Source organism: Plasmodium knowlesi (assembly GCF_000006355.2).
Source record: "Plasmodium knowlesi strain H genome assembly, chromosome: 7".
NCBI classification, from domain to species: domain Eukaryota; phylum Apicomplexa; class Aconoidasida; order Haemosporida; family Plasmodiidae; genus Plasmodium; species Plasmodium knowlesi.
Genome location: NC_011908.2, coordinates 643,282 through 662,398, shown reverse-complemented (window position 1 = coordinate 662,398; position 19,117 = coordinate 643,282). Strand labels below are relative to the sequence as shown.

The 19,117-nt window shown below is 39.2% G+C and overlaps 4 protein-coding genes across 4 annotated transcripts; 1 reads left to right on the top strand and 3 right to left on the bottom strand.

Annotated features, from left to right (window-relative positions):
- Positions 1-361: 361 nt before the first annotated feature.
- Positions 362-6,016, bottom strand: PKNH_0714400 (conserved Plasmodium protein, unknown function; the record flags this gene model as incomplete). The annotated part of the gene is made up of 1 exon (XM_002258400.1): positions 362-6,016. The coding sequence occupies one exon, from the start codon at positions 6,014-6,016 to the stop codon at positions 362-364; it is 5,655 nt and encodes a 1,884-aa protein (XP_002258436.1).
- Positions 6,017-8,108: 2,092 nt separating this feature from the next.
- On the top strand, positions 8,109-10,006 carry PKNH_0714300 (conserved Plasmodium protein, unknown function; the record flags this gene model as incomplete). The annotated part of the gene is made up of 7 exons (XM_002258399.1): positions 8,109-8,207; positions 8,382-8,486; positions 8,667-8,762; positions 8,940-9,136; positions 9,248-9,337; positions 9,546-9,673; positions 9,867-10,006. 7 exons carry the CDS (start codon positions 8,109-8,111, stop codon positions 10,004-10,006), a joined length of 855 nt encoding a protein of 284 aa, XP_002258435.1.
- Positions 10,007-10,580: 574 nt separating this feature from the next.
- On the bottom strand, positions 10,581-14,079 carry PKNH_0714200 (conserved Plasmodium protein, unknown function; the record flags this gene model as incomplete). The annotated part of the gene is made up of 2 exons (XM_002258398.1): positions 10,581-13,577; positions 13,921-14,079. The coding sequence occupies 2 exons, from the start codon at positions 14,077-14,079 to the stop codon at positions 10,581-10,583; spliced, it is 3,156 nt and encodes a 1,051-aa protein (XP_002258434.1).
- Positions 14,080-15,135: 1,056 nt separating this feature from the next.
- On the bottom strand, positions 15,136-16,463 carry PKNH_0714100 (thioredoxin 3, putative; the record flags this gene model as incomplete). The annotated part of the gene is made up of 5 exons (XM_002258397.2): positions 15,136-15,204; positions 15,406-15,549; positions 15,813-15,953; positions 16,139-16,194; positions 16,334-16,463. 5 exons carry the CDS (start codon positions 16,461-16,463, stop codon positions 15,136-15,138), a joined length of 540 nt encoding a protein of 179 aa, XP_002258433.2.
- Between the last annotated feature and the right edge of the window lie 2,654 nt (positions 16,464-19,117).

Genomic DNA, 19,117 nt, shown 5'->3' with positions numbered 1-19,117 from the left:
CAAAACATGTCCGCATCTGAGGCGAGGGGATACATCGGTGAGAGCACCCTAGTAGCAGTTAAACACTGGAATGGTGAATAAAAGAAACGAGAAGGGAAGATAATAGAAATCAAGAAAAAATAAAATTAGGATGAATGACAAAGTTCCAACAAAGAAGAAGCGTGTCCATCACTTCCATTGGGGTGTCACTCTTTTTCCCAACATGGGAAAAGGTAACCCATTTTTCGATGTGCCAGTGGAAGAATATATAACTTAAGAATGGTCGATGCAGTGGTACGGTAACATCCGCCAAGACAGAAAAGTCATCTCCATTACGAATGCTGTTTATACCATCACCCTCCCCTCCCTCCTCCTCTCCCTATTAATGACATGCCAGACAAATGAAAGGTCGATCACCCCTAAGACATTTCAAATGATACAGGTGATTACAAAAAAAAAAGACAACCTTGTCACCTCTGCATCTAAGTCCCACATCGGAAGCACACAAATCACGGTAAATATTATGTTGGCACAAGCTACAAAAGGAGGAGAAGATAGAGACATAGGGTTTATCATGGATCTGCTCATAAGAATAATAATTCGATGGAACCTCGCTTTGAATGTTTAATGGTAGTTTTTGTTCTTCCTCTTCCGTTCCATGATGCTCATCCATGTATGGAATCATCCTATCCAACTCATTGGATCGCATCTCATCTACCTTATCATTAATGAAGTAGTAGTCCTTTATGTCCAGAAAATACAAGTTATTTTTTTTCATCTCCTTCTTTATAATTCCATTGTATATCACGTAACCTTTTTTTTTTATTTCGTTCAAACACTTGTACGTGCTCTCTTTCCATCGCACCAAAATTCGGTTGTAGTTATCACTGATTTCACTTATGTAGAAGATTTGCCGCAGTATACACATGAGGGTTAGGTAATGCATTTCTGGGGATGTATTATCAATCAGATATTTCCTTAGGATATTTTCTTTCTGGGTTATCCCTGGAGGAGAGCTTCCATTGAAACCACCATGAACCTCTCTTCGGCTACTTTTCCTTTTGCCCTTCCGGGGTGTACGCCCCTTTTGCCTTCCTTTCCCCTCCACCTCGGTATACAAACTGAGCATAATTTTTTTGTCCAGGTTTGCCAAGTGAACACTTCCGCGCACATACGTGTCGATTGCGTTGAGTTGGTCAAGCTGGTCAATCTGGTTGATCTGGTCGATTTTGTCGATCTGGTTGATCTGGTCTATCTGGTTGATCTGGTCTATCTGGTTGATCTGGTCTATCTGGTTGATCTGGTCTATCTGGTCAATCTGGTCGATTTGGTCGATCTGGTCGATCGAGTTGATCCCGTAGTGGCAATTCGCTCCGCGGTTCGGATCCATCTGCTGCGGTGACTTCGCACCGGGGTGACCCTCCCCTAACTCATCAGGATCATCACCACCGTTCGATACAAACACACTATGTGCATCCTCCTCCTTGTTCCTTTTCTCCTTTCCCCTTCTCAGGCGAAACCTTCTTTCCGTTCTTCTCGCCGAAGCGAGCGCATCATTATTATTGATACCCATTTGGGGAGAACTACCACCTACCCCCGAATCGATGGCAACGAACCTTCCATGTAGGTATCCCTTATCTAGGCCACTTAAAAAAGGGGCACCATTGAGGGATGCTAAATTATCTTCCGCCTTTTTCATGACAGAATCATCAATTAACAGGTTGTGAACTTTCACAAGATAAATCACCTCGCCATAGTTTCTTAACTGCTTATAAATGGTTAGAGCCTTATTTATGTAGCCAAATTTTACATACATAAATGCCTTGACACTTAAAAAAAAGTTTACTCCCCTAAGTCGCTTCTTTGAGGGTTCTTTTATGTAGTTGAACAATTCTTCCATCTTTTCCTTCTCCACTTGCTCATCCAGTAGATATCTGTACAGAAGCATAACTCGTTCGTTCTGGAAGAGGTTGCTTTTTGAATTGGGTGGCTTCATGCGAGGGGATGGATCCTCCGTGGGTGTGTCTTCTTCATTGCTCATCAACCCTCCAACTTGCAACCGATCAAAGAAACATATAAAGAAGAGGACGAGCTTGAAGCTAACGCACTTGTAATGCTTATCCAAAAAATTCACCAACAGAAGCGGTTCAAAAATAAATATCAAAAAAAGAAACAAGTGAATGTACCTGCTCAAATACTTCACATTTTTTACATGCTTCAAATAGGTGTAAACAAAAAAGGGTCTCTCCTTTAACCTTTTTATTACATCCTTTGGATTGAAGAAATATCTGTACTTGTTTTTCTCCTTCACTTTAACGATAACCAAGAGCTTTCCTGTTTTTACTCTGCTCAAACGAAATAATTTTAAGACAAATCTTTGTGTTATTTTTTTGAGTACCTGCCAGGTACATTGCTTCAAATATGCAAAGACGTTTTTGTTTTTCCTTCGAATGAGCATTTTTATTATTTCCATTTTTTTTACGTTATCATATTCCTTTTCGAAGTAACTTAAGTTTTCTGGAGAGCTATCCTTTGCGAGGTCTTCGTATGTGAGGGGCGTACTACGGTGGTATGCTACACTGGAAAAATAATCATTCCTTAGCTTACCCAACCTTACTGTGTTGGTTGTATTTGTACCATTTGAGTTATGCTTTGATGACCTATTGGGACCCTGCCTCCTCCCTCTGCTTCCTCGTTTCGTTTGTTCTTCCTCCTCCCTCGGTTGCATTCCTACTTGGGTAGTCTCCTCACCGGTTTCGTTCCTGTTCCTGCCACGGATGATGCCGCCGTCCCAGTCTGCGTTATCTATCCTAAACTCCATTCTCAGGTATGTGTTTTTTTTTTCATCGTTAGGTTGACCATCCTCATGATTCTCATCACGCTCGTAAGGCAACGGAGCCGACAAATTCTGGTAACTGCGAATAAAGCCGCCCTTGCTATGGTGTTCCTTACGATGGAGACCCTCCTCCTCGTCAGCCAGTTTATCTTCGCCCTTTGCGCATTCGCTTTTCTCCTTGTACCTGTTATTGCAAGATTTTTTCCCCTTATTTTTACACCCTTTGGTACTTTCCTGCACGCATGCAACAGGTAGGTTCTTCTTCACTAGTTCTTCCTCCTCCCCTGCTGTTGCCGTTTTGTCATAACTGGTGACTTCACCGTTGTTACTGTTCCAATACGGTTCATTTTTTTTTTTTTTTTTTTTTTCTTCTTCTTCTTCTTCTTCCTCCCTATCCTTGCATAGTAATGCAAAAGGGGCAACACCAAGGGGGATGTTAAATTTAAAAAAAATATCAAGTAGTATATCGAGAAGGATTCCTTTTTCGCCGTTTTTTTTTTTTTCTTCTTTTAGGGAGTCGCCATGGGTGCTGCGTCTGCTGCGATTGGTGTAGTGACTTGCGCAGTCGCTTGCGCAGTGACTTTCCTTGTCGCTACTGTGGGGGTCACCCGCCCATTTCTTCGCAGTGCCCTTTATAGTGCTTCTTCTACCCCCATTGGGGGTACCATCACAGATGCCGATAATGTCACTGCCGCCGAGGCCACTGCGAACAAATTGTTTCTTCAAAAGAGATGATAAATCGCCCTCGAGGAAATGCACTATGTACTTCACTAACACGCCCGCATCCAAATCAGCGTTGGATGAAATTTCGTAAACCTTCCTAAATTCATAAACATCCGAAAGTAACAGAAAAACCAAAAACCGGTTAAACAATTTTTTCGTTGCGAAAAAGAGGAAGCTATTTTTTTCTCTTTCCTTCTTTTTCTTCTTCTTCCATTCGTAATTAAGGCGTTCTTTATCCCTTTTCGTTTTTTTTTTTTTTCTCCCACTTTTGAAATAATAGAGGTGAAGGATGTACAAGGCGCTTTTAATTTTTTTCTCCTTCTCCATCTTCCTAGGTCTTACAAATGGCCTTTTCTTATGACTCAAGGCGTGTACAGGAGAATGTTCGCCCACTCTCTGATGTTTTTTCTCTTCTTTCAATTTTCGATAAAACAACGAAAGAATGTGCATGTGTTTCTGACGGAAAAACATTTCCATGATGTTGTAGATGACTCGATACTTGTCGCAAAAATTGTTACACAACAGGGTAAACACATTTGCCGCGATGAAGTAATTCCTCTGTTTTATGAAAGCCTTTATGAGGGATAATCCAATCAGAGTTAACTCTTTCTTGCAGATTGGCAACCTCCTTAGTTCATCCAATAGGATTAAAATGTTTCTTCCATTTTTTGCATTTTTTTTAAAAATCTCACACAAGAACTCGGCAACTGTTTTGGATCGAAACTGCAAAAGAGTCTTCCTCCCATATATGTACAGGCAACGTTCTATGCAGCCACTTCCTTTTCCCTGCTCCCAATTGGGCGTAATTTTCATGTACTGGAATAGGTTCCTTATTTGGCTGGTTCCATCCCCCGGGGTGCTTCCTCCGCAGTTTGTATCAGCACCACGGTAGGGTGTGCACGGTGTGTTTGTAAGGTACCTTTTCCTAATTGTGTCCTTTTCCGTACCTCCAATGTAAAGATAATTTCTACACATTACGTAGTTGTCCCTAGTCAATATCACATGCTCCATATATGTACAAGTACGTTCATTCCCCCCCTGGCATAGTGCACCACCCAGGGATGTAATCACCGAAAGGAAGACTTCATTATCAGTGAACCCATTCTGGTGGTGGTTATAATATGGACTTATGCTAATAATCGAATTATGCACATCAAATTCATTTGAAATGCTTATTTTTTCAATTCCATTTTTTTTTTCAATTTTTATAATTTTCACATTTTTCCCCCTAGCTATTATGTACTCCCCTTTCTGTAATTCGCATATGTGAATCGGCTCCATCCGGCAAATCATTTGGTGGTTATTTTCCGCGTCATCCCTTTTCTCATTACATGTATTCGTCTCCGCGACGTTATGGTTCACTGACGAGTCCATTTTAACGTTTTGTTCGCCGTATAAGTAGCCTGCTTGACCGACCTCGACCTTTTCGATCATGTCGAGGTTAGCCAAAACTACATGCGCAATTTTCGTTTTGTCGAAAAAGTTTACCACGAAAATGGACGAACCCGTACAGATAAAGACATACAAACTATGCCAGTATAAACTCAAAATGTTCTGTCCTCTAAATATAATGCCATTGTTTATATGGAACTCAAAAATGTTCAGAACAGACACGATTTTGTTTGATGTCAGAACACAAATGCTATTACTTTGGTGGTGATCAAAGTAGGGATTAATTACACAACAGTTTAAATTTTTCACAATGTAACTGGATATGTTATTGTGCAAAAATGCCTGAGTTATGATTTTCTCTTTTTTTGTTAAATGGGCGTACTGTTTATCGTTAAAAAATGTGTGCTCGTCCTCTTCGTCAAAACTATTCCTAATTTTATCGTCATCTTGGTATGGTGTTGTTCCACACACAGCGCTGTCGTCAAAATGGCTACCTCTCTTTCTTATGTTAAAGTGACTCCCTTTGCATATGTTTCTCCTGTTTAGGTGTACAACATATAGATGGTTAGAGCTGTCAGAAAAGCACATAGCATTTTCTTTTTTGCTCACTGAAATGTTATTTATGGGGGATGCAGCCACTCGTCTGCTCAATATGTTGTTTAAATTTTTGTCAAATATGCTCACAATTCCACCTGAACAGGCGGTTAAAAAAATACCTTCAAAAATGTGTAGACCGGTGATGTAGCACTTGTCGAAGGTGTGGCTAGCACAGTTGCAGCAGAGGTGATGAGGATTTCCTTCCCCTCCATTGTTCACTTCTCCATCAGGTGTTGTTGTCACCTTGAGACAACTGCCATTTGTATTGCTCTCATTCCCTTTGCAATAAATTCCCTTTAACATTTCCTTCAAATTTACATACATGCAGTAATTTTCCATTTTTCTCAGCTCGCCACATTTTTGCAACTTTCGCACGTTCAAACACCTATGAATGTAACTCGCTCGTTTCCTTGTTCTACAACTTTTTGCATCCACATCGTTGCAGCGCTTTTCCCTTCGCGGGGGGAATGTGCCCTTGGGCATCTTCATCTTTGTGCTATGCTTATGTGAGTTTGTTGGACTTTCATTTCCTTCTTTCCCCCAATATTACGCTGCTTTGGAAGCATTTCTGAACATTTTTCTGTTCCTCCCCTTGCGCAAGTAATTATTTATGCATTTTTTTACTCATTTGTTAATTCGTTTGTTCATTTATTGCTTCATTTATTTATTTATTTGCTTATTCATTTATTGTTTTATTTTATTATATTTTATTTATTTTATTAACCGTTCAGGTGATTTTTTTCCCGCATTCTACAATCTTTTTCTTTTGGCTTGTTAAAAAAAAAAAAAAAAAACTCACACATAAGCCCCCCTCTCACGCATATCTGTTTGGTCACGCCATGTACCACCAAAATTGTCGCGTCAAACTAGTTCTAAGGCCGCTATTGTGGGTCCTTCAAGGTATTATCATTTTGTACTATATCTGCCGACCTGTTGCAAAGCACAAAATTTAGCCATCTTTGGAATAACTCCAATGATACATTTTTGAACACAGTTGGAATTTTACAATGAAAGAATTGTCTTATTTTGGTCCACTCCACGTGGGTTAAGTTCACCTGCGAGAGTCATTTGGGAGGAATGGCACTTTTATCCGTCCATCCGATGTTGCATATTAGGAGACCACACTCTTGACAAAGGTTCGTTTGGCCAATTCTCTGTTCACTAACGGACGCATGTTTAACAGCGAGGAGTATGTCTTCACAGCGTATATACACATAATGCGTAGAGAAGCTCAGTGTTCTTTCTATTGTCTATATAGATATATCTATGGGCAAGTGATCGACATTTGTTGCCTCGAAAATTGCCCCAGCCTAGTGTGCTTATGTGCACAGCGTTTTGTTATTAACCGTTCAGGCAAAAAAGTTCTATCATTCCATTTGCAATTTTTTCTTTTTTTTTTTTTTTTTTTTTGCGGAAAAATTATTACCTGTTCAGGTTAAACTTGTTCTCGCAATGCAGCTAGCACTACATGGCTAGCTATACTGATGCGGAAGCGCCTCTTATTCCTTCCCAGAGGTACATACATATGCGGATATACCACCGTATAGGAAAATAATTAAAAATGGTGTGACCGTAAAGGGAGAAATTTTAAAAGGGAGAAAAATTCCTATTGTAGTAGTTCACACAGGGAATGAATCAAATTGTTGCACACTGGGATATTCCCCTTGCATGTCGCATGCACATTTTTCTGACGTGCAGACCACCGTCCATATTCGTATGCAGAACCTCTGGGAGACCAAATTTTAAAGATAGTATCTATCTCTTTCTATTTCTTTTTTTTTTTTCCATAAATCACTTAAAAAAAAAAAAAAGTGAAAAAAAATTCTTCCTTACATTTTTTCAGTTCATCATAAAAAATTGCCAAAAAATTTTGCGCCGCAGGGGTAAAATGAATCAAAATGGATACAGCGCGTCGGTATGCACATAACAACTCGCATACTGTTGTTGACATTCCGCTTTCACCATAGCATATAAATATGACGGATAAAAATGAAGACGACAGTGGACAACCCAAATGAATTTCGCCAGCGTTGCACAAAAATTCAGGAGCACGGAAAATTGTTCTCCGTTGGGCAGAACAAATTGGAATATTTGAGCAAAAAAAAAAAAAAAAAAAAAAAAAAAAAAAAAAAAAAAAAAATGATTTTTTCAAATGACAACATGTATAAAGGGCGCGTCTACCACTGGCTGTCCATTTAACAACTGATAAAAACAACACATTCCATTTGAGAACAAATCGATTTGCGCATTGGCATTTTGGGAATTCTCCCTTTTTTTTTTTTTTTTTTTTTTTTTTTTGCATTCAAATTTGTGTGTCATCCTTGCAGTTAAAATGTTTACCATTGAACCATTTTTGATTCGAAAATTGTGGAAGACATTTCCGTGTGTAGACGAGCAGAAAACACTTCGCCCTTTTTGCGAACAATTACATTTCGTACACGCATTAAAATAGTGGAACGTTTTTTTGTTTTCATTCTTTGTCGTCTTAATGTGAGAACTCATTCATGTGCTCTTTAAACATGCACATATACAAATACTTATACCTTCACCTTCATGTGCATACCCCTGAGTGAGGCATAAAATGGACCCATACAAGTTTAACAGTTGGATCCGAATTTTAATATGCCTTTGTTCTATGGGCGCGTACCTCTTGATTGCCTTGATGTTGCCCTTATTCGTGGTTATTACTTTTCCGTTCTAACTGATGAAGAGGCGGCCATTTCCCCTTCTCTTCGTAATTGAGCTGGCATGAGGATGATTTTTTTCACGAAGTTCACACAGAGGCAAAAATATACATTAGCACACATGTGACACATTTAATACGTCTTTCCCCTTTGCACCTCACCTCCCCAAGGCAGTTCCCAACTTCGAAACAAGGTTCGGGATTTTCTTTGTCTCTCCCTATAACGACAACAAATACATTTCGTGGTATAAGTTTGAAGGACACATTTGCAGCAAGGTAGGAACGGAAAAAAAAAAAAAAAGGAAACACATATATTACACATTCTCAATCGCTTTATCCTCCCCCTATGAACGTCCACCTATTCGTGCTACCCATTTTACACGTCAAGTTTCTTTTGTTACACATCGGGTGAATGGACACATTTTATACTGTGTAATGGCACTTCAAACTTTTCAGCTGCTCGAAGAAACATCCAAGACGAAGAATTATGCCAAGGAGACAAGACTTACCCTGTGTGACTCCATAAACTTCCTTAAATATTATTTTTTAATAGTAAAATGAATTCGAGGGATTGTGCTCTTGATGGGATCTTCCCGAGGGAGGAGCACCGACATGGACACAGAGCTATACATACTTGTACGATTATATAATGCACCTGTGTGGGTATGCCGTATATCGCTTCAAACCATCCCCATACTTCTTGATGCCCACTATTCTCTACTCCCTTAGGTCTTCATAATCACAGGAATAAACTTAATGATAGTGATGGGCATGCTGATATACACGCACTTCCGAGAGCACCCCGAAACTTTTCCGCTCAAGCACGTGCACTTTTGCAACAAGCTGATCATTTTAATAACGTGCCTGTCGATTTTCAATATCGTATTGTTTGCCATCCCGTTCTTCTTCTTCAACACGCACATGGAGTAACACAAACAGAAAAAAAAAAAAAAGAAACACAGTGGAGGGAAGGAACCAAAGATTAGACCCGTCCTTCTTAAACTCACTGACGCGTTCTTCTCATTTCACCACTGCAGGTTTGGTAAAAGGCACTATCTGCATGCCGGATTCTACATTCTCATGGCGGACTTCCTGTCTCACTTTTTGATCATTATTTTTGTGAAGAGGTAGGGAGGGGCATTCCAACAGGAAGACGAGAAGAAAAAAAAAAAAAAAGAAAAAGAGAAAAAATGTAAAGAAAAGGGAGAAAAAATGAGAAGATGTTGGAATGTTGTCTAATTGGAAAACTGCGCCTCGACGTGAGCTAGGCCAAATCGGGGGAACCCATGATGAGGCATATATACCCCCCTTCCACACACTCCACCACTCCTCCAGAGATAAAACAATCTTAAAATGCGTCTGCGAGTTGGAACTTTTACCCTGGGAAAAGAAGCAGAAGCTGCACGTTCACAACGCGGATTACAATGACACTCTGATTAGTCCCGCCGAGCTGACAAATTACCGTAAGGAGCTGGACGAAAAAAAAAAAAAAAAAAAAAAAAAAAGAAAAAAGAAGAAAAAAAAAGGGGCGGAAGAAGAAAAATGCAGCTTACACATTGTATATGTCTACTGAAACGCATTTCACAATGATTCCTCCCCTTTCATGCTGATGATGTAGATATGCCTCTCTCTTTCCCCCCACAACTGTTGCCACAGTTCAAGCCATGTTTCAGCAGGAGCATATAACAGAGGACCAACTGAAAAATTTCTTCGGAACGGACAACTACGAACAGATTTACTACATTATAATGAACAATGTGAAGGCTCAGAAGCAGATGGCAAATATGTACCCATAGGGCTTGAGACACATACATATATATAATGTTTGTCATATGGTTGATCCCATACGCATGGGCAACAGGATAAAATGGACTTAACAACACAAGTGGAATAGCGGAAAAATAACATCCTTCCAAATGAAGGAAATTTCTCTTGGAGATTTAGACAATTTTTTCCTTTTTTTTTTTTTTTTTATGAATCCCTTTTTGGGAATCCATCCCGGATGAACGACCAGTCACTCTTCCCATTCGAGTATGATTCGTTTGGAATAGAAGAGAGGGGGGCACTGCATCTCAGTTCAGCTGTGCTTTATTTGTTGGACAAACTATGATGGGCGAATGGCAATATCCCCCTCAGGAATGATTTAACTTAAAAAAAAATTTGGTACCCATTTGGGATTTTTTTTTTTTTTCAAAAGTTTTTGTTACACAAAATGGACATTCGTTATATTAATCGAAAAAAAAAGAAAAAAAAAAAAAAAAGTAAAGGCCCATAAGAGGAACCTTTTCAAACTACAAATTGTGGCTACCTACATTTCAGTAGCAGATGGCGTGTGCACTATGTTAAGATACACTGTGAGGGCGGGTGTGGTTAAGCCCCCCGTCTGTACACCTTCGAAAAGTCGATGCAGAGGTATCTAACGACGCTGTTGCCGCTTTGCAAGAAGGGCAAATTTTCATTCTGGTATGATAAAAATGTTTTACTGGGTGTATTAATTTTAATGTGATAAATACTTTTGTCCCTGTAAGACACAATATCATCAATATATAGCTTCGGATTCTCTAAATTTACAAAAGGCAACTTGTATGTACTTATTAATTTTGACAAATCTATGGAGTTGGATTCTGATTGTCTTAAGAGATCGGATATAAATATTGGTTGCTTAAAATAAAAGGAAATGAAACTTTTTTTTTTCCATTTTTTTAAAATATAATTTGTATACTCATTAAAGTAGTGGTTCTTCATTTTATCATTTGTATAAATGTAAATCGGTTTCTGAACACTCCTTACGTCTTTGATGCACTTCACGTAGATGTTGCTATAGTAGAAGTTTTTTCCTTCCACTTGTTCGTTTGCTTGTTTTTTCGGACTGTGGTATGTGGTTCTTGCTTCTTCTGGGTGGACTTGTTTCTTATTAGGCTTTCTTTCCCCTTGGGGCGTATCTTTGTCGGAACAAATATCGGAACCAATATCGGAACCAATATCGGAACCGATGTCGGAACCGATGTCGGAACCAACGTTCGAACGAACTTGCGAAACGACCTCCTCCTCGCCAAGGCCGATGGGCAGATTCTCCCCTTTAGAATCACACAAATATGTCTCCATGAATACGTTTTCATCAGAGTACGGTACGCTATCCTTATCCAGAAAACATAATTTATTTTTGTATTGCTCGAAAAAATTAGCGTGGGAATATTTTCTTTTTTTTATTTGGTCATTATAATACTGCTCATTCATGGAAATGTATTTTTTTTCTTTGTTCATATTTTCATTACTTACGAGGACCATTATGTTATTATTTCTATCAAAAATAATGTTGTTGTAGACATGTAGGATTTCCCTTCCATTGTAGATCTCTTCCTCTCCACATTTTGTGTAGTTATCTATTATCACATTGTGATTTAAATTTTGGTACTTGTGGAAGTGCTTGGCAAGTCGATCCACATAGGTGCATATGTTGAAGAGGTTGTTGCTCTTGGCCAAGCTGCCCAAAATATAGTAATAATCATCGTACATGTTGTAGTTGCATATGTACAGACATTTTTCACTCTCCCATTTTTTTATAATTTCTACATCTGTGGGATCCAGTTTGTTGAACATTCGTCTGATGTAGGATAATGGGTGGGTTCCTCGATCGTCTCCTTCGTCGCCTTGCCGTTGGCATTCATCTGTGCCATGTAAATCTTCTTCATTCTCCAGTGCATCTTCATCATTACGTTGTCTCGCTTCGTCGGTATTTTGCCTTCGTGTCAACAGGTTACCCTTCTTCACCTTAATCGTTTTGTTTGGAATGAAGATGCTCGAATTGATTTGTTGGCCCTCATTTTCTGATTCACACTTCTGCAGGTGTTTCAATGAATTTTTGTAGTGATATATTTTTGGAAGAATAATAAGGGGAGTTTCCTTATTTCTCTTTTTTATAATTTCCTTGAGAATTTCTATTTGCAAAAAACTGAATCGTCCATTCTCCACGTTTTGCTTGTTATAGCCGATGTTCGCTCCATCTAGGAGGCACGTGTATGTGCCCCTATCGAACAGTTTATTTGTGCTTCGTGTGTCATGGAGGAGGGGAGTCTCGTCTTCACGTCGAGGTGTAGCCCCCGCGTTCGCTACATTGCTGTGATGATCATCGGGGTTGGAGACACTTGCATCAATCCCACTGTCACTTCTCCTATTTGCATCTTTATCGTTTCCGTCGTCGCGTGGCGCATCCGCCCCATTCAGGATGGAGAAAAAATGCTTTATTTTGAAAATTTCTTTACTATTGAAGAGGTGAGTAATGAGAATTATATTGACAATTACGATGATGGTATGTTTGAGGGAGAGGAAATAGGTGTTAATATTTTCTTCGCAGTTTTTACAGTTGAAGGTATTTTTTACGTTTTCGGTTAGTTTTATAAAGGGAAGCTTCTTTATTATCTTGTTCACTTGGTAGAAGACACTTCGCTTTTCCTCTTCATCCACTTGGTCCTCATACTTTTTAATGTTAATGCTCATCGACTCGTAGTTCTTTTTGTATAACTCCAGGATATCCCTCAGTTGGTCCGTCAGAATGTCAATCAGGCGCTTCGCCTTGGTGTCATGTGAAGGAGATGATCCGCTCGGCCATTCGTTAGGTGGTTGGTTAGCCGATCCAGAACTGTGCTCGCTCTCCCTAATCAGGTGTTGCACATTTTCGTACACGTAATGAATGAGCTTCAAAATATAAACGAGTTTTATCTTTACCCTATTATCGTTCATATGTTTGAAAATATCAATGAGGAGGTAGTTATTTAGAAGGTACTTTTTGTCTTCCTCCCTCAGATGTGGAATCTTATATTTTTCTAACTCTTCTACATGTTTTTCGAAATTCTTGTAATCGATATTTTTTATCAGATTACACCTTTTGTTGTTTATGTGCGTGGAATCATATACATCTTGTTCCGTTTTGTTTGAAGAGTTACTTACTCCGTTCACTCCACCGAGCGGAAGGTCCAACACGTGAACGAGAATATATTTGTAGAACCTTTCCCTGATGGTAATTTTCTTCTGTATCATTTTATTGATCGTCAGTAGGTACTCATATATATAATTGTTCGTGATATAATAATTGCAAATAGCCAAGAAGGAATTTTCCTGCATCTCTATCTTATGCTTTTTCATTTTTTCGATAACCTTGATCATATTGTTGATGTCGTTGTACTTGCTACATAAGTTCAGAACATTTCCACATAGGGTACTCATGTTCCTAGATAATTTATTGTCTCTTCCGTAGATTTCCAGTAGTTGGTCCAGGTACGATAGCGCCTTCTTTACATCTTGCTCCTTCAGACAATTCCCCATTTCGACCAGGATCTTCCGATTTTCTCTTAATTGAGCCTTCCTCCCCTGTCAAGAGGTGTAGTGGTGTGGTTGTAGTGGTGCGGTTGTTGTGGTGGTGATCAATCGTGGGATGCAATTGGCAACCGTTCTAGATGCATCGATACAGGTAGTCACTCAGCCTATCCACCTTGCTCAGCTGGAGTGCTTAGTTCCTCTTCGACCAAATCGGGTGACTCCATGGTAAAAAGAGCGCATCCCAGATTGTCTATAGGGGGAAATACCATACCGACGCATTGGACCACTCATACAGGAGTCGCACAAATTGCAGCTATCATCTCCAAATGTTCATCTCTCAAATAGAACACACACTCTCTGATGGACAGTCTCACTTTCTAGGTGTAAAACTTACATTGTCATTTTTCCCACTGATGGCACTTAACGCGAAAGATCGTCTGCTTACCGCAAAGGAGCGGGCAAAGCGAGATATGTTTATAAAACACAGTGCTAGTATGAGAAGCACTAACGCTACCCTTTTTGTCAATCCATGTTTTCTTCTGTTTAAGAGCATTTTATTTTACTATCCCCCCATGCACATCATTCTCTTCTCACAGTTGGAAAAACAACTACCCGCTGTGGACCAGAGCGGAAGCCAATAAAGTGGGGAGAAGGAACTTAATCTACATAATTATGCATCCTCAAAATAAAGGGGGATATTAATAACAACTGCACGGTGATAAAAAAAAAAAAAAAAAAAAAATGAATTTACACTTTTCTCATCTTCGAAGCAGTGAGCCCCCTTTTATTATTTCTTGCCTTTTGTTTAGGTGAAGAGATCCACACAATTTTTTTTTTTTTTTTTTTTTTTTTTTTTATCACCGTGCAGTTGTTATTCATATTTTACATGATTTATTTAGAAAAAGCTATCCCGTTATGCTCGTTGCGCGTATAAATGTTTGAAGGGGAATGGAAGACGAGTAGGTCAGAGCCCTTTACCGGCGGTGTCGCCCACGTTTTATAGCAGTGCTTTCTCGACGCACAAAGGAGAAAAAAACGTAATCTCAACCTCATGTATATATTTATGCAGGTGAATTGGAGTACAGCATATAGATTAGAAATTAAGAACTCGATTTTAAAAAGAAAATTATTATAATTCCTATTCACGCAATAAAACCCGCATCCTTTTCTTCATTTTTTTTTTTTTTTTTTCATTTACAAGGTTGTCACATAATGTAGGAGAGGAGACATGTGTACACGCGCACGGGAAATGAATAAAGAATAAACAAAAGAGGAATCATCAAGTGGTTGGTAGACTGTGGTGATGGATAGGTAGTAAGGTCACACAAAAAAAAAAAAAAAAAAAAAAAAAAATTCGGAGAGAAAACTATCCCATCGCATTTGTATGGAAGGATGTAGTTCAAGGCACCCGCACGATGGGAAGGGGGAGACACATCCCTCCTGAGAGATAAAAAAATTAGTGAACAGTTGCGCAGAGGTATATGCGCCTTTCTGTCAGGCTAGGGCTAGTATAGAATAAACCCCATGTTAGGAAGAAGTAAGAATAGTTGGAACCCTATACCCACGCTAGTCGGAGGAGGGATTGCGCTTCTCCATTGTGGATTCCCACTTAACTTTCCTTAAGGACACAGTATTTTTGGAAGGCTTTTTCTATGTCCTCTTCGTTGGATCCTTCAATCTGGTCGGATAGAAAAAGGAGGAATTGTGTGTCAACGTGGCGGTAGAGACATGTGATGAAATGCACATAGTACAGTTAATCAAGGGTGTGCACTAAAGGGGGCCACACGTGGAAATGAAAAAATAGCCAAACCATGTATAACCGTGTATAACCGTGCATAACCATGTAGGATGGCTAAGGAGGTGCAAAAATTATTCTTACCCGTTCAGTCATAACCCAATTATTTTTTATCTGCACGTAAAATAAAAAGGTAGGAAGAGCCTTAATGTTGTATTCATCCCTAAGCGCCTCATGTATGTCCACGTCCACGTCGATAAGCGTCACTGCGTAGCTCATGGTCTGATTCTGGAGGGAAGAGAGAAGGAGAATTCACGTAGGAAAAAGCATACTCAATGTGTGTTACATGTGAAGGACAACATGAATAGGGTGAAGAAAAAAAAAAAAAAAAAAAAAAAAAAAAAAAAAAAAAAAGACGAAGAAGAAGAAGAAGAAGTTTGCCTATATTTAAGGATCTAACGGCAGCTGTACCCCTGTAGTTATTTTACACCATTCCATGTGCGTCACATGGATTTTCCCCATCGTCCTGCTGCCTCCTCTTCCCTTCTTACCTTAAAGTATCGCTTGATTTTGGTACACGGCTTGCACCAAGTTGCTCCGAACTTCACGACCACGGAGACATTCTTGGTAGACTCCAACAAGCCGCTCAAACTGTCTCCATCAGCTAACTCAACATAGCTGCTTTCGGTATACTGAGGGATGAAAAAAAAAAAAAAAAAAAAAAAGTGCACACATTTGGGAGGAACAGTTTTTTTTTTTCTCAAGAAGGAGTCACCAAGGAACAGCCCTACGTTTCATTTCCTCTTCCTCTCTCAGCTTTTCCAGCTCCATTAGACTCCCCTCCCCTCTTTGCTCTTTTCTTGTTCACGCATATTACGTCTTTGTTCTTCTCCCTGCGCTGTAAAGACGCTTCAATTTGTTTGTTCTTTTCTTCTGTAGGATGTGGCGGAGGTATTCACGTGCAAATGGGGTACCTCATCAATGGTATGCAAAATTTTTTGTGAAAAAAAAAAAAAAAAAAAAAAAAAAAAAAAAACAAGTGTCAACGCTATGGACCAAATGATATTGTTACCTTCGCCACGTGTGAGGAAGTTTGGTAAGTACTTCTTCAAATACCCATAGAAATAATTTATGATGAATAAAATTATAACGCCCACATGGAGAAGCGAAAAACAAACAGAGCCGATGCAAATAAGCGCCATGGTGTTTATCTTTATTCTGTAGAATTTTCTCCGTTGTACTTTTCTGTGGAGTTAAAAAAAGAGGCAACATATTTTTTTTTTTTTTTTTTTTTTTTTTTTTTTTTTTTCTCTCGGCGTATATAGATATACATATATATAGATAGGTGTGTTTGCGAAAATGTCCGCTTGCTCACAGCATTACTTACGTGTGTGTTCCTTTTTGCAGGGGTACAGTCACAACGATGAGTTTGTCAAAAAGGGGAGAAAAGAATTTTGAAAAGGGTGTTCCCTTCGATATGGTGACTGCCTAACTTTGGGTTGAGCAGGCTTGGATGGGGGATTAACCGGGGGGGGAAATAAGGATGGGTAAAATTCTAGCCCACTAGGGGAAGACTGTCATAACTGTCATATTTTGTAAAAATGATGCCAAAAGGTGTGAAAAAATGAGGTCCGTTTGTTCCAATTTATGCTTAATAAAAGAAGCCAATTCGTTCCTTTTTTTTTTTTTTTTTTTTTTTTTTTTTCTTTACCATCGGTTTAATTTTTCATTGTTAATTCACTTCATAGGGTGGTGCCACGTAAAACCATTTTCGCGCATTTGTGTAGGTCGCTTTGCATAGGTTTGTCCCGTTCTGCCTGCGCTGTGCCCAAGATCAGGTCATTCCCTTGGTGCACCGGGGGGCATATTTCCTGATGCATGAAAAAACCACTATATGAGTACTGTGCACCCGAACAGTATGCATGGGCATATAGTGTTACGTAGAGAAATGTATCGCACGGAAGGATGGTAATCCTCACTGTGCCATATGTGCTAGTTTCTGGGGGGGGTAACCGCGAAAGAAGCAATTGAGTCTTATGGCACGGAGAGGAGAGTTCAAGAAGGGCAAATGGTGTTGAGCAGAAGTGGCGAAAAAATGAATACCATATTGAACACTCAATGAACCTAAGCAATAGCCCCTGCAGATGGTCCATACAAAGGTTAAAAAGCATGGGACAAGGAAACTGTGAATTTTTTTTTTTTTTTTTTAAGGAGGGTGTGTCTTTTTTCCAGACTGACAATTCCTTCTTAAGTGCAATGATAAAAAAGGAAATGTGTCTTAGATCAATGTGTGTGTAGAGCAGGCTCATTGATAAGTAATTTTGCTCCAACAGGAAGGGGGGGGGGGCGATAGGTGTAGTCACATCCTTGTTGTCGATTCCATCATCATACTGGCCTTTACAAAAAAGCACCGGAACATACGTACGAAGGGGGCTATGTGCAAATGAAGTGGGAACCCCTCGCGAGTTTGGACCAGGCGGCATTTCACATGACAATTTATTCATTTTTCGATTTTTTCTCATTGGCCTGATTTGTAATATGGTGGTAGATGATTTGGATAGGAAAGTTGCATGATCCCTCCAGTTAGGCCCTTTTTTCATTTTTATCATGTAACTTTTTTTTTTTCCTCTTATTTTGTTGTTTCACTTTAGCTTCTTGTATCCAAGGTGGAGCGCGAGGAAAAATTTAAAAATTCGTGCGTCAATTCTTAACATTAGTAAGTACCGGCATATGCGTATGTAAGCGTCTACCTAATTAGACATGTGTACAGGATTGACCCTCTAAGTGGATCTTCCGCGTATATGGAGGTGTGTGTGATTGAGCAATGTTACTTCCATTTGGGAGGAGAAAATCGGGAAAGGAACTTTTTTTTTTTTTTTTTTTTTTTTTTTTTTCTACAATATAAATGAAAAGAAGGGATCAGTAAAGGAAGGGCTGCGAAAAAAAAAAAAAAAAAAAAAACGCACACAGTGGTATGACGCCCATATACCATAACCATCCCCCGCCTGTGAACTCGAATCAAAGTTGCGAAGACCATTTTACCAACTCGCCTATGATGCAAAACAGGTACTATCAAATGAGACAAAAAATAAAAATGTGTCATCCTTAAGTTGTAACATTTTTGTACAACGCGCCAAGGGGAAGTAGACACGCAAAAGAAAACGTACCAAAGGGGTCCAAATAGGATGGACAAAATGGAAGAAAAAAAAAAAAAAAAATCAATTGCTCAATTTAGTATAAACGTAGTGTAACATATTGGTGAGGAACTCGGGTTAACAACACAACATAAGCAACAATACAGAATAGGACAGAATGGAACTTTTGCAGCTAACACAAGTGAGGGTTTAAAGAAGAAAAAAAAAAAAAAAAAAGAATTCCCTCTATCTACCATTGTATGTGTGTATTTCTGCACCATTGGGTGGTTATTACTTCGCTACTGGCCATTTCTTCACTTTTTTTTCATTTTTTTTTTTTTTTTTTTTTTTTTTTTTTACACCCCCATGCCGCACGTGCACATGTGTAATTATTTTTTGCGAAATTAAATTAAAAAAAAAAAAAAAAAAAAAAAAAATGGACGGGTGAAAAAAGGAAAAAATTACCATTGCGCAGAAAGATGAACAAAAGCGCGCGCAGCCAAACACCAAATGCAGAATTAGTCATATCGATTGTAACTAGCCGGAAAAGACTGCTTTCCCTCGCGTGCAACTGCGCATACACATGCATACGGAAGTACATACATGCCGATGTCCGTGCATACCTACGCAAGTACGTACATGTGTTTGTGTGTATAACGACAGGAACGCTTCGCGCTGAGCATACGCGTTCGTCTTTCCAGTGGTAAAGTGCCCTCGCCCCT